We start from the raw sequence: 15972 nt of genomic DNA, 5'->3' as shown, positions 1-15972 counted from the left end.
TGTGTTGGTTGCAGATGGGGCAGGCTTGGACGAATTCCCGTACATCCCTCCTCAGAGAGGGCCACCAGAACCTCTGGGCGAGCAGGTTGTAAGTGCGGGTGGAGCCAGGGTGACAAGCTAGGCGGGAGTCATGTCCCCACTGAACGACCTGGGACCTCAGGTCTTCGGGGACAAAAAGGCGGTCAGCTGGGCAAGTGCTGGGACCTGGCTGGTTACGGAGAGCCTCCAGCACCTGTTCCTCAACAGCCCAGGTCAGAGCTGCAACGATGCAGGGACTTGGCAGAATCGACACAGGGTCCTTGGAGGGGGTGTCATCCTTCTGGAATTGACGGGAGAGGGCGTCTGGCTTGGTGTTGCGTGATCCAGGCCGGTATGACAGAGTGAAATTAAACCTGGTGAAGAACAGGGCCCAGCGGGACTGCCTGGAGTTCAACCGTTTGGCCGTGCGGATGTACTCCAAGTTCTTATGATCGGTCCAAACGAGAAATGGAATGGTGGACCCCTCCAGCCAGTGACGCCACTCCTCCAAGGCAAGCTTCACAGCCAGCAGCTCACGGTTCCCTATGTCGTAATTGCACTCAGAGGGGGACAACCGACGTGAGAAAAAGGCACAGGGATGGAGCTTCCTATCCTCCGCAGCCCACTGAGAAATCACAGCACCAACTCCCACATCCGAGGCGTCCACCTCCACAATGAATTGCCGGTCCACATCAGGCATCTGGAGGATGGGAGCGGAGGTGAACCTCACCTTGAGGGTACTGAAGGCTTTGTCGGCTGCTGGGGTCCAGGTGAAGGGTTGCTTGGTGCTGGTTAGAGCAGTGAGAGGGGCAGCAACGGTACTGTAGTTCCGGATAAACTTCCTATAGAAGTTAGCAAACCCCAGAAACTGTTGCAGCTTCTTTCTGTTCTCCGGAACTGGCCATGAAGTGACTGCTGATACTTTGGCAGGATCCATTTGGATACTTCCCTCTGCCACTATGTACCCCAGGAAGGCCACTGTCTTGACGTGAAACTCACATTTCTCTGCCTTGGCGTAGAGGGAATTCTCCAGAAGACGATGAAGGACTTGCTGGACATGGCGGGTGTGTTCAGACAGGTTTCTGGAGTAGATTAAGATGTCATCCAGGTAAACGAAGACAAACTTGTTTAACATGTCCCGCAGTACATCATTCACTAGAGCCTGGAACACAGCAGGAGCATTGGTGAGGCCAAAAGGCATAACCAGATACTCGTAGTGGCCTGTTGGTGTATTGAATGCGGTTTTCCATTCATCTCCCTCCCGGATCCGCACTAGGTGGTAAGCGTTTCTGAGATCCAACTTGGTAAAAACAGTGGCTCCCTGGAGCAACTCAAAAGCAGAGGTGAGCAGAGGCAGAGGGTAACGGTTTTTCACTGTGATGTCGTTGAGTCCCCTGTAGTCGATGCAGGGGCGAAGAGATCCGTCCTTCTTCCCCACAAAGAAGAAGCCAGCACCAGCAGGAGATGAAGATGAACGGATTAATCCTGCGGACAGAGAGCCATTGATGTAGTCCTCCATGGACTTTCTTTCAGGAGCAGACAACGAATAAAGACGACCCTTTGGAGGGGCTGTTCCAGGGAGGAGGTCGATGGCACAGTCGTACGGTCGGTGAGGGGGCAGAGATGTGGCTCTTGCTTTGTTAAACACCTCTCTGAGACCATGGTAGCATTCTGGGACATTGGAGAGGTCAGGAGCGGAGTTAGTAGGTACTGGCCGAGGGGGTAGTGCGGCAGCAAGCAGGCAGGTTCGGTGGCAGTCCTCTCCCCACTCCCTGATCACCCCGGTCACCCAGTCGAGCTGAGGGTTGTGCCGGCGGAGCCATGGGTAACCCAGGATGAGGGGTTGGCCTGGAGAGGGGAGCAGGTGAAACTGGATAGTTTCTTGATGGTTTCCGGACAGACCCATCGAGACCGGGGCCGTGACATGAGTGACCGATCCGAGTAAGTGTCCGTCCAGTGCCCGGGCAGGAATAGGAGGTGTCAAACGGAGGTTCTCCAGTCCCAGTTGGCGTGCCAGCTTGATGTCCATTATGTTGGCTTCGGCGCCAGAATCCACCAGAGCAGCCAGGGTGTGAGTTGAGTCAGAGAGGCGGAGGTGAACTTGCAGCAGGGGTTTGCGGTCGGAGGACTGGATGGTCATTGAACTCAACCGGACTCCCCCTATGCCCGGTGAGCTTCGGCCCTTTAAAGGGCAGGTTACCACACGATGTCCATCACCTCCACAATAGAGGCAGAGGTTTGAGGTGAAGCGGCGCTGGCGCTCTGCAGGAGTGAGAGAGGCTCGCCCAATCTCCATAGGCTCAGACTGATCAAGCTGACCTGGGTGAGTGGCAGTAGATGACAGGAGCCCAGTCGGATCTCTCCGAATGCCGGTAGTAGGTGGACCTTGGCGCCCCCTCTCACGACGACGGGTCTGTATCCTTCTGTCGATCCTGACAGTCAGTGCGATGGCTTCATCAAGAGTGGAAGGCAGTTCATGGGAGACCAACTCGTCCTTGATATAGTCAGCCAAACTATGGAAGAACGCGTCCACCAACGATGGTGTGTTCCAAGAACTTCGTCTAGCCAGGGTTCGGAAGTCGATGGAATGGTCTGCGACTGTACGTCTGCCTTGTCGAATACTGAACAGTTCACGAGACGCCTCTGCGGTGGGTGAATCCAGGTCAAACACCTTCAGCATCTCCTCAGCAAACAGGTCGAAGGTTGCACATGCGGGGGTTTGACGTTCGAACTCTGCTGTTCCCCAGAGTCGAGCTCGGCCCGTCAGGTGAGTGATGGCATACCCAACCTTAGCCCCCTCCGTGGCGAAGGTCCTTGGCTGCAAGGAGAACTGAAGTCGGCAGCTAGTCAGGAATGGCCGGACCTGGGTTGAATCGCCGTTGAACCGCTCGGGGTTTCCAATCTTGGGTTCCGGAGCAGCGGCTGCAATGACCGGGGCAGGTAACTCGGGGGCAGGGCTGGTGGGCAGACTGGCTGGGGTAAGGTTGGTGAGGAGTTGAATGATCATGGCGAGTTGTTGTTGCTGCTGCTGGAACTGCTGCTCATGCTCATCGGTTTCCATGTCGGGGAAAGTGTGCGCTGAGTCCATAATGGTCAGATCGTACTGTCACGGTTCAGACAGACGACCAGAGGACCACAATTGCGTCACACCAGAAAGTTTATTAAACTTAAGGGAAAAGGGAAGTAGGGAGTGAATGAAGGCTCCAGGGGTAACAGGGATCCCGTCCAACGTGCTGGGTCTGTGCCCCCCCCAGTGGCAGCGATGCGTCCTATGAAGCCGGTGGTGGGTGGTCCAGAAGTCCTGGGGGGGGGAGACACAGACACAACAGGGCGGAATGAAACAAGGCAGCAGTACAGTTCAAGGGAAATCCAAAATACGTAGTAGCAAGGCAGAAGGCTGGTCAGAGTTACCGGGATTGAAGAGTAGTCAGGAGTCGTAATGGCAGAAGCAGGTCTGGATCTCCTGAGGCAGAAGAGTATCCAAAAAACAGGCAGGTCCGGGGTCACAAAACCAGGGTGAGCCAGAAGCGCGAGCAAACAGGTTCCGGGTGTGAGCTTTGCAGACGATCTGACACCGGAGAGCTGAAAGACAGGGCCTTAAATACTGGGAGAGGTAGTGGGTAATGCAGCGCAGCTGGCAGAGTAATTAGAGCAGAGCAGAGCAGGGACAGGTGGAGCTAGTTAGGCTGAGTAGAGAGAGTGGTGAGCAGAGTGGAAGAAAATTAAGGTGGTAACCCGGTGGAGTGAGAGGCCCATGACAGCTACATAAACACACAGTGTACAGTCAGTTTCTCACCTGGCCCCAGTTCCATTGCTTACATACTGTAATTATGGGTGGAGATTCATATTCATTGACAAAAACAACTATATGCCTCCCCCACATCTCCACAGGTTAAACAAAGACAGACTATCCCAAGGACAGAACAGGGAGGCTTATATTAAGAACAACAACCGTGAAAACAGCATTTATATGTCCACCATGTTCCGCACTTGAAGAGTTACACAAAGACTATTTGCACAGAATTACTGCAGGCTATTCAAGAGCCTTCATGAAGAACAAAAACATGCTTTTTACTGAGTACACTTCTCTCAATGAGATGAAAGTGAGAGTCACCACAGAATGAATACTGAGTTGGACAGAGTCTGGTCGGTCTGGCATTAGCCCTGTGGTTGAATGGAAAGAGAGAGAGAGAGAGAAACACTGTGGTTATTTTGCTCAGCCAGGCCAGTAGCCACAGCTTTATGTAATGTTCTGGTGTTACAGTCAGCCTTTCAGTTCATCTGCTTAGATTATGACTCGTAGGCTACCAGGCAACTATGGAGAGGTCTTACAAGGACACGCTCTCACCCCCACTACATCCAAATCCACATCAAAGCTGACAAACCCTGACAGAACTCCCCTTTATCCATTGAATATCCGAGTGTTTATGAGAATGTCCTCTAAAACCCCAATCAGAAAAATATGTATTTTCAGGATTTGGGGGTTTGTTTTCTCTTCTCACACAGTCAATGTTTTGTCCCGTTGTTTGTGTACCACTCGACATAAGCAGTGATATTTTTCTTGTGTGGAGACGTCTCGCCCTGTGGCAGAGAAAACATGTCCCAACGCGGAGGAGATTGTTTGCTGAGCTCATCACCTTTTACTAAGCATTTGCATCACATAGGGTTCTGGTCAGAACACAAGTAGAGCACTACATGGGGAATAGGGAATCATTTAGATGCAGTCGGTGTGTGTGCGCATTCTTGCTTGTGTGCATCTGTGTGTGTGTGGGTCTGAGTGTGTGTGTGTGTGTTTGCGTGCATGAATGTGTGCCTGCAAGTATGTGTGCGAGTGAGTGTGTGTGTGTGTGTGTGTGCGTGCGTGTGTGTGTGTGTGACTGTGCGTCGAGGCACGATAGACAGGCAGACGTGGTAGCTAGCCTCCAGGCCAGAGCTGAAAACCACAGCCTCCTGTCCTCAGTAGAGCACTAGCAGGGTGACTCACCACCACCGGAAGAGGCTGAACGCTTGCAGAAGTCATTAAGGGAAATGTAAGATATATGGATTTCCTCTGTCAATAAAAATCCACTGCCAGCTGCACAGGCCCCCAGTGATTCCTCCTAAAGTATCTTAGCGTACAGCCTTGGAATGACAGACTACAGTCTGGAAAACATGGGGCTGATTTGTGTGTTGGATGGAGTTCAAGTGGAATCAACCCTAAAGGCTTCTGTTTTATTGCTCCTCTCAGTCAAAATGTCTAAATTTGACAAGAAGTTCAGAAATGCGAATACCAGGGATCCAATTACTGGGTGGGCAGGCTTTTGTTCCAGCCCAGCTCTAACACCCCTGAAATAATCAAGACCCAGACTAAAGACAATAAGTACAGTTTGCACTTATCTATTCTCTGCAGAGGCAAGACTACGGCTTCAGTTCTGATCGCACAATATTGAAATACAATGAAATGGCACCACCATGTGGATACTGTGATTTACAAAATGCATCATAATCTATTATCTCTGAATTCAAAACTGGCAATGCAATTGACATGCGTCTCAAAATGTTTGTTTTTTTCTTCTACATATGACAAATAAAATGTTTAACATTTGAAAAGGTATCGCGACACCATGAGTTGAATACCCTAATAATTATTTATTTAATGTTGATGTGTAGTTATTTATATAAAAATGTTCAATTATCCTAAGAACTGATCCAGAGTCGTTTTGATCAACTTGTGAACATTTGAAACAGGTACTAAGAACGTATCCCACATCATCTGAAGCGGACCGAATCTATCCAATATGGCCGCAGTGAAAACGGATCTCTCGATTTCGGGTGCAGATTTTACAGGAAATACTTTCGTTGTGCTGCATTTGTGAAGGGCTGCCATTTTACCGAGCTTACGGTAAGAGAGAGTTGGTTGTGATGCGTACACGTTCATTGCACATATTCCACTGTTGCTTGTTGATCATAACAGAAACACTGCAAAATAAAGTGTTTCATGGAAAAACATGACTTTGATTAGCTAGCTTTGGTGTGGCTCAGTCTAGCAAGCTTAACGTTAGCTTGATGCTAACTTGCTTGTGTGCTAACGTTACACCGTTTTGACCGCTAGCCAGTCAAAACATGAGCAGCTGATTGAGTCAAACTCGTTTTTGAGCTTGCCTAGCCAGCTTGTTTTTCCATCTAGCCAACTAGCCAGCCACCTGACGTTAGCTATGGTATGCTAGCCCCAAGCATAGGCCTTAACCATAACGTTATATAGCTAGCTAAGTGAATATATCTAGCTAGCTAACGTTACTGTATCAAATCAAATCAAATGTTATTTGTCACATACACGTGTTTAGCATATGTTATAGCGGGTGTAGCGAAATGTTTGTGCTTCTAGCTCCGACAGTGCAGTAATATCTAACAAGTAATATCTAACAATTTCACAACATATACCTAATACACACAAAACTATTACGGAATGGAATTTAAGAAAATATATATAAATATGGATAAGCAATGACAATGACAGAGCAGCATGGACTAAGAAACAGTAGAATATTATAGAATAGAATGCAGTATATATACATATGAGATGAGTAGTGCAAGATATGTAAACGCCATCAAAGTGACTGTAAACATTATTAAAGTGACTAGTGTTCCATTTCTTAAGTCATATGGTCTCAATTATTGAGAAATCCACATGGTCACTATAAAACAAAATAGTTCACTTTAGCCAGGAATGGATTGCTTTTCAACTATTGATAAATTTTTATAACATTTGTCTATCAGTATCTACAGTATGAAACATGAGTGACCAAGTGGTCCAGCTCTCCTCAGCCTTCCACCATGAGGACATGCTTCAGTCTCTGCACCAGCTCCGACTGCATGGCCACCTGTGTGATGTCACAGTCCAGGTGGACTTCCAGGGTGAGCTGGAAGAGTTCGAGGCTCACCAGGTGGTCCTAGCTGCCTCCAGCGGCTACTTCAAGAACATCCTACTGGCCCCGGACCCACCCAAGAAACTATTCCTGGGGAACGTTCGAACCGCTGATTTCACCAGGTTCTTGGAATATGTATACACTGGCAAACTGGAGGTGGATAAAGAGTTTGCTAAAGACAAGATTGGTGTAATACATGAAGTGGCGACACTTTTGGAGTGTAAGAGCCTTGTCCAGGCTTGCTGCTCGGTTCTCGATGAAGGCAGCTTGAGTCCGCACAGGGCTGAAACATCCATGTCACAAGACAAGGAGGCTGATTTGGATGATGTAGAAGAGGAGGAGGGGGCGCTGGGGGTCGAAGTAAACAAAGTTCCCAAAATAGCCTCCACCAAAAGGCTGACCTCTCCAACAAAACCAGAGAGAGGGGAGAGGAGTTTGAAAAGGGCAAAGGTCACGGTCACAGCCGAGGAGGAGAGGTCAGAGGTGAATAAAGACACTGAGGTCTCTGGGAGAAGGAGTAACAGGCTGGCAGGGCGCAGAGTCTTCGTTGACATTCCTAAGAAGAAGTACGTGAGGAAGATGAAGGACCAGACCAAGATGCAGATGGAAGATCTGCATGACAACAACACTCAGACAACCAGTCAGGAGGAGAACACTGACAACACACAGGTATGTGCTATGTTGACATGCTTTGATAGTGGATGAGGCGTGTAAAGCATTTTGAACATCTAGATAAATGTGCTGTATAAATCCAATTGATCTTGATTATTGTTATTACACAGGAGGCAGAAGAGGCCCTTCCAGAGCTGCTGCCTGAAAAAGAGGGGGCGGGACTGGAATCAACAGACGTTGATGATGAAGATGAGGTGGAAGAGGGAGATATACCACAGGATTGTCCAGATGACTCCCCCTTCTTCCCCAGCAAGGAAGAGGAGGGCGAGGAGGAAGGAGAGGAACGTGCCACCAACAGATCATCCAGACGTATTGACACCCAATACAAGTGTGACAAATGTCAACGGACCTTCCACTATGAGAAGAGCTACCTGAAGCACATCAAGTAGGTGGAGTTGGACATTACACATTAGTTAGACATTCGTTGGATCATGAATAGGTGGGTTTGAAAATGAGCCAAATGTAGACATACACTGCACTGTACAATGTAAAGTGCTTTGAGCACTTAGGAAACCTACAATCTCAACTATTGTCATTGTTGTTCTGATCACATCTCGAATAACTACATTGTTACCATGACCACCAGGACGAGCCACAGTGTGCAGGGGGAGGTGACTTACCGTTGTGACACCTGCCAGCAAACCTTCGCCAACCGCTGCAACCTGAAGATCCATCAGAGACACGTCCACAGTGACGAGAGACTGTTCCCCTGTGATGTCTGCACCAAGACTTTCAAACGCAAGAAGGACGTGACACGCCACCGACGACAGGTTAGGATGGGTCTGAGTCAGAGGATTTGGGACTGCTTTTGTAACACTTTTATGTAGGATTCTCTCGATTGACGCCCTGTTCCCATGTAGTGCACAACTTTTGAACAGAACTGTAGGTGGTTAACCCATGTGACTCTGGTCAAATGAAGTGCACTAGATGAAAATGGTATATCCTTTTCAATTTGCTGCAAGACTAATCATTAATTGAGACAATAAATATCCACTATTTTCTACGGCTAGGTGCATGAGGGAGGTGGTGAGCGGCACACCTGTCTTGTGTGTAACAAGGCTTTGAGCTCTAAGACAGCGTTGACGCTACATGAGAGAACACACACAGGAGACAAGCCCTACTCCTGCACTGACTGTGAAGCCAAGTTCTCCCAGAGCTCAGCCCTCAAGACACACCGCAGGACTCACACAGGAGAGAAGCCTTTCGCCTGTGACCAGTGTGATGCGAGGTTCACCCAGAACCACATGTTGTCCTATCACAAAAGGGCCCACACAGGTAAGACTTTCACTTCTTACACGGATACATTGTATATATTTTTTTAAACTGTAAGGTTTGGCTTTTCCTGATTAATCAGGATTTTTATACTGTTTCTTAGATCTACACAAACCAGCCTAAACCCATCTGTTTTGTTTGGCCTACCAGGAGAGAAGCCTTTTATGTGCGAGAGCTGTGGGAAAAGCTTTGCCTCTAAAGAATACCTGAAACACCACTCCAGAATCCACACAGGCTCCAGGCCTTACAAGTGTGAACAATGTGGTCGGGCCTTCGCCCAGAGAAACTCCCTCCACCAGCATATGAAGATACACACAGGTAACCACTGCAATATTAAACCTAATATAGCCATTTTATTTTCATGCTGAATGCATCGAATGTTACGGTTAGTAATCACAAGACACATTGCTACTACCGTTAGTAGTTTGGTATCTTCCATTCATAGTGAATCATTACCCTTTGAAAATATGTCTGCCTCTGCTGACCATTGACCTTTAACCCCTGTCTGACCTCTGTATGTCCTGTCTCAGGTGAGCGCCCGTACCACTGTACAGATTGTGATAAGCAGTTCACCCAGCTGAATGCCCTCCAGAGGCACCAGAGGATTCATACAGGGGAGAAGCCCTACATGTGTGGCCTCTGCAACCGTACCTTCACTGACAAGTCCACTGTACGAAGACACACCATGGTGCGTTACTACACTACTGAAACTACACTTGTTTTCATTCTAAAATGTGTGTAATAAGTCATGTTGGAGACATTGATTTGTGCTGCAAAAGCCTGTTATTTGAAGATGTGCACTTTATTCCACAGACTCATGACCAAAACACTCCATGGAAGAACTACCTGGTGGTCCTCAAGGACAACGTTGAGGAAAAGACTAAGAAACCCAGAGGCCTTGGTAGAAAGGTTAAAATGGAGACGGTGGTTCAGGAGGTGGAAGGGGATAGTGGAGCTGGAGGTAGGCTCCAGGAGGGGACCATATTGGTTCCTGGTGAGCCCATCACACTCTCAGCCAACTGGGGTGACCCAGGGACCATCGCCCTGGTTAGCCACACCACCCTGGGTGGGTTCACGGTCATCCAGACAGAAATGCCGGCAGGGACCCAGCTACCCATCGTCACCACAGACGGCACCGGGGCCAGTGTCATCTCTCTGGATGGATCCACTGTCTCTGTCCCCTTTACTATCCCTGTCTCTATGTCCTCCATCCCTGTGTCCTCATCCTCCTCTGGTCCCCTCCCTGTCCAGACTGTGTCTCTCTCTGTCCCCGTCACTGTCTCAGGGGCCATATTTGCCCCAGTTTCAGTTTCGGAGACCACTCTTTCAACTTCATCCGTGCTGGAAACTGCGGTGTCGCAGACCATCTTGGCTCCAGATTTGGAAGCTGGGCCTGGTTCAGATATGACGGCCATTATGGATCCTGAGGAGGCAGTTTCAGAGTGTGCCCCTATCTCTGAGGAGTGTGTTACAGTGCAGACATCAGAACTGGAGACTGAGACACAGACAGCTGCTGTCTCTAATGAGGAACAACACAGTGTACCAGAGGACATAGGTACTGTGGAAGACATTGAGGTGTCCACTGAAGATACTGTGGTGTAGGTTGGCATGTATTTCAATGTACAAACCCTTCCATATGTATTTTGGCATTGAGGATAATTTACACTATACTCCAGCATTTTGGATTTGAGATCAAATGTTTCATATGAGGTGACAGTACAGAACACCACCTTTTTGGGGGGGGGTATTTTCATACAGTGCCTTGCAAAAGTATTCATCCCCCTTGGGGTTTTTCCTATTTTGTTGCATTACAATTTTTATTTGGATTTCATGTAATGGACATAAACAAAGTTGTCCAAATTGGTGAAGTGAAATGAAAAAAACATGTTTCAAAAAATTATACAAAATAAATAACAGAAAAGTGGTGCGTGCATATGTATTCACCCCCTTTGCTATGAAGCCCCTAAATAAGATCTGGTGCAACCAATTACCTTCAGAAGTCACATAATTAGTTGAGGTTGACTTTATTTAAGTGTCACATGATCTGTCACATGATCTCAGTATATATACACCTGTTCTGAAAGGCCCCAGAGTCTGCAACACCACTAAGCAAGGGGCACCATCAAGCAAGTGGAACCATGAAGACCAAGGAGCTCTCCAAACAGGTCAGGGACAAAGTTGTGGAGAAGTACAGATCAGGGTTCGGTTATAAAAAAATATCAGAAACTTTGAACATCCCACGGAGCACCATTAAATCCATTATTAAATAATGGAAATAATATGGCACCACAACAAACCTGCCAAGAGAGGGCCGCCCACCAAAACGTACAGACCAGGCAAGGAGGGCATTAATCAGAGAGGCAACAAAGAGACCAAAGATAACCCTGAAGGAGCTGCAAAGCTCCACAGCGGAGATTGGAGTATCTGTCCATAGGACCACTTTAAGCCGTACACTCCACAGAGCTGGGCTTTACGGAAGAGTGGGCAGAAAAAAACCATTGCTTAAAGAAAAAAATAAGCGAACACGTTTGGTGTTCGCCAAAAGGCATGTGGGAGACTCCCCAAACATATGGAAGAAGGTACTCTGGTCAGATGAGACTAAAATTGAGGTTTTTGGCCTTCAAGGAAAATGCTATGTCTGGGGCAAACCCATCACCCCGAGACCCCCATCCTGGTGGTGGTGGCAGCATCGTGCTGTGGGGATGTTTTTCATCGGCAGGGACTGGGAAACTGGACAGAATTGAAGGAATGATGGATGGCGCTAAATACAGGGAAATTCTTGAGGGAAACCTGTTTCAGTCTTCCAGAGATTTGAGACTGGGACGGAGGTTCACCTTCCAGCAGGACAATGACCCTAAGCATACTGCTGAAGCAACACTTGAGTGGTTTAAGGGGAAACATTTAAATGTCTTGGAATGGCCTAGTCAAAGCCCAGACCTCAATCCAATTGAGAATCTGTGGTATGACTTAAAGATTGCTATACACCAGCGGAACCCATCCAACTTGAAGGAGCTGGAGCAGTTTTGCCTTGAAGAATGGGCAAAAATCCCAGTGGCTAGATGTGCCAAGCTTATAGAGACAAACCCCAAGAGACTTGCAGCTGTAATTGCTGCAAAAGGTGGCTCTACAAAGTATTGACTTTGGGGGGGTGAATAGTTATAGCTCAAGTTTTCTGTTTTTTTGTCTTATTTCTTGTTTGTTTCACAAGAAAAAATATTTTGCATCTTCAAAGTGGTAGGCATGTTGTGTAAATCAAATGATACAAACTGCCAAGGTGGGTGAATACTTTCGCAAGCCACTAACTTTTTTCAATTTACAAAATGAAATGACTATCAAAATCAAATCAAATGTATTTGTCACATACACAGTTTGCAGCAGGTATAAAAGTTGCAGTGTAATGTTTTTTCCTAGCTCCCTCAATAATGCAGTACATTAATCAACAATAACAGTGAAAAGAGTCAAATAAAAAATAACAAGTAGTAGAAGAGGTAGTAATAGTAGTAATAATGGACTGTATTTACACTATTTACAAATATAAAGTGGGTTGTGGAATCAATAGTATATATTAGAACAGCAGCATTGACTGTAAGTGTGTGAGCTCAGTGCTTGTTTGTGTGTAAGGGTTGGATATGTGTGTAGTTGGTGCAGATCATTTCTAACGTGCATAATGCAAATAGTCTCTAAGGTGCAGATCTGTGCAGGGAGACCGCTATGTTTAGCTTTTTAGCAGTCTGATGGCCTGGTGGTAGAAGCTGTCTCGGAGCCTGTTGGTCCAAGACCCAATACTCAGATACCACTTGCCAGATGGTAACAGAGTCAACAGTCCATGGCTCAGGTGACTGGAGTCCTTGAAGATCTTTTTGGCCTTCCTAAGACACCGGCTGGTGTAGATGTCCTGGAGGGCAAGGAGCTCGCCCTCAGTTATTCATTAGGCCGTCCGCACCACCCTCAGTAGGGCCTTCCGGTTGAGGGCAGTGCAGTTGCCGTACCAGGCGGTGATGCTGCCGTTCAAGAGGCTCTCGATTGTTCAACTTCTTTAGGATCCGAGTGCCCATGCCGAATTTCTTCAGGCGCCTGAAGTTGAAGAGACACTGCTGCTTCACCACGGTGGTGGTGTGATTGGAACATGTCAGGTTCTCTGTGATGTGCACGCCGAGGAACTTGAAGCTTTTTACCCTCTCCACTGCAGCCCGTTGATGACAATAGTGGCGTGCTCCTCCCCTTGTTTCCTGTAGTCCATAATCAGCTCCTTGGTTTTGCTGACATTGAGGGAGAGTGAATATGTCTAGCGCACAGGTGTCAAACTCATTCCACAGAGGGCCGAGTTGTCTGTGGGTTTTGCTCCTCCCTTGTACTTGATTGATTAATTAAGTACCCTAATTAGTAAGGAACTCCCCACACCTTAATGGCTTAATTAAAGGAAAAACCTGCAGACACTAGGCCCTCCATGGAATGAGTTTGACAACCCTGGTCTAGTGCAAGGGTATTCAACTCTTAAAGGCTCTGTATGGTCCATCTGACGTCTGCAGTGGAAGTACAGCATTTACTGCGATGCGGCCTCCGCAGAGGTCCGAGCATTCATACTTCTTCACGGAGCAGAGCTGTTGTGAAGGCAGTTGTCAAGGAAGTGAGTTTCTGTTGATACAAGACCTCCCGCCCCCACCTACTGTCAACCAATCATGTCAATGCGGAGCTTTACAGAGCTATAAGGAGCCCCTTTACAGAGCTATAAGGAGCCCCCAGCGATGCAATATGGAGCTCGATTTGGACTCCGCAAGCCTCCGGAGGCTCCGCAATTGCGTAACACCCTCCGGACCACATTTCGGATCAAGCATTAATTGGCTTTACTCTACCAGGTCCGGAGCCTGCTGGTTTCTGTTCTACCTGATAATGAATTGCACACACCTGGTGTCCCAGGTCTAAATCAGTCCCTGATTAGAGGGGAATAATTACAAAAAAGCAGTGGAACTGGCTTTGAGGTTCAGAGTTGAGTTTGAGGGGTATAGCGAGTCCAACAGTTGTGGTTTCATCTCGCTGTGATATTCTCAGCTGGATTTAGAGCTTTCAACATAAAAAAATACTAAGTAATTTCATAGAATTGAAGCAAGCATTTTCTCTTGGTCACAGACGGACAAATTGACTTTGCGCTTAAAGTTGAAGTTGTAACGAGTCTGCATACATTTGTCTCTGCACCACTCAGTGGACTTTTAGGAGAAAAGTCTGTCGTCAGTTATATGAAATAGGTACCAATATTGTACTGTCATTAAACCATTGAATCAATTTCCGCGGCCCTGTGGAAATTTAATTAGCATAAAGACATCTCCATAAAAATCGGTCTGTTTAATAAGCTAGAGATATCTACATGGGCGGCGTCTCAATCTACCGATATGAAAAATGTATGCACTCACTAACTGTAAGTCGCTCTGGATAAGAGCGTCTGCTAAATGACTAAAATGTAAAAATAGGCCTTCCACATCTGTGGTGAAAGGTGGCAGAGCTACAGCAGTGTTTGTCAGACCAGGAGACATCCCCTAAAATCGGTCTTTTCACGTCTGAACAGTTTGGGCTACACACTAATATGACCCCTCTATGGAAAGGTGAGTGTCTTACTTATGTAAATGTTATATTTCAGTTGTATATTTTTAATACATTTGCTAAAATTGCAAACAATTGTTTTTGCTTTGGCATTGATGAGGGATTTTAAAAACCTTTTTACAATAAGGCTGTAACGTAACAAAATGTGGAAAAAATCAAGTGGTCTGAATACTTTCCGAATGCACTGTATATATGGAAGTAGTTTAGCGGCTAATAAAAGGGTTTAAATGTGTCCAAAAAATAAATAAAAAATGTGTTTCCTGATCTTATATCTCTCAGATATAGGACAGAAACCTCAAAACAAACTTCCTTTAGATAGTAAAAAAATATATATGTTTTTCCATGAATCTGTTATTCAATGTGTTTTGGATAGGCTAATAGCAGTAAGGCCAAATTCAATATATCATCAAATAATGTTATATTTCTTTATATATATATACTTAAAGGGGACTTAAAATCTAATAGCTAAATGATCCTTGGTATTACCATCTTAAAACAATTACATATGTTAGCTTAGTAGAAAGGTGAAATATTATAGTAAGTTGTTTATTTGATTGATACTATATTTAGAAAACATTTGTCATTTTAAGCCCCACTTTTATTGAATAGGCAAAAAGCATGTATTTTCATATTTGTACTATGTACTTGAGCTTGTGTCCTCAAGTGGGTACACCTCAGCAATGTATAACCATTTTTACCAGAAAGGTGAGTTCCAGACCTTTCTAAAACTATGCAACGTTACCAGTTATTGTTTATGGCCATCTCGTGAAAAATTATTATGTTTGGATATGTCTATTCAAGTGGAAATCAAAATGTTGAATCATTCAAGGCAATGATTCCGCAGAGATCCCATTCACGGTCGATGCTGCATATGTTGGCTCAATCGGAAATTGCCTTTAAAAGCTGCAATGCCTATAACCTGCAATCATATAGAATCCCTGCCTAAGTATGCTTAATTGGTTTATTTTGTGTAACATGTTTTGACATTTGCTCCTGGTTCCTCCTAACATTAGCATCACTAATACAAATTAAAAAATAGACTAAGTCTTCAGATGTTTTTGTGTTTTCGACAAACAGCAATATCAGTAGAGACCCACAGGGAATAATGTTTTTATTTTTTGTTAATTTTCAGACACACAGACCAAATAAAAAGAAAACGGCACCATTCCATCTGAAAGAAGCTTGATATGCAGGCTGACTGCCCCCTACGTTGTGGGGCGCTCAGTACTACAAGGAAATGTTGCACAACGCTATTACCTACGCACACAAAGACATGCAGCGCTGCTAGTGGCCAGCAAGAGGATGCACTAGTATACACCAGCATGGTTACAACTTCACCACACATAGTACATCAACATGAGTGACAATGAAAGAACAAACTGGAGTTTAGAAGTGAAACTGCTCTTACAAGAGGGCAAGGGATTTTCTTAGCTTTCTCCTTTTTCTTAGCTCTGCATAAAAAACAACTTTGCAAGCAGAATTAGGAAGTCGCCTCACATTGGCAGATAAC

At 46.2% G+C, this 15972-nt stretch overlaps 1 protein-coding gene across 1 annotated transcript; it reads left to right on the top strand.

Moving 5' to 3' along the window:
* Positions 1–5793: 5793 nt before the first annotated feature.
* Positions 5794–15508, top strand: LOC311108202 (uncharacterized protein). The gene is made up of 8 exons (XM_084150823.1): positions 5794–5899; positions 6775–7592; positions 7706–7980; positions 8182–8365; positions 8606–8870; positions 9018–9185; positions 9398–9555; positions 9681–15508. The coding sequence occupies exons 2-8, from the start codon at positions 6792–6794 to the stop codon at positions 10467–10469; spliced, it is 2640 nt and encodes an 879-aa protein (XP_084006949.1). The 5' UTR covers positions 5794–5899; positions 6775–6791; the 3' UTR covers positions 10470–15508.
* Positions 15509–15972: the final 464 nt, after the last annotated feature.

This window comes from Coregonus lavaretus (genome assembly GCF_964263955.1).
Source record: "Coregonus lavaretus genome assembly, chromosome: 33".
NCBI lineage: Eukaryota > Metazoa > Chordata > Actinopteri > Salmoniformes > Salmonidae > Coregonus > Coregonus lavaretus.
The sequence above is the reverse complement of the archived record's forward strand: the minus strand, read 5'-3'. Positions and strand labels throughout refer to the sequence as shown.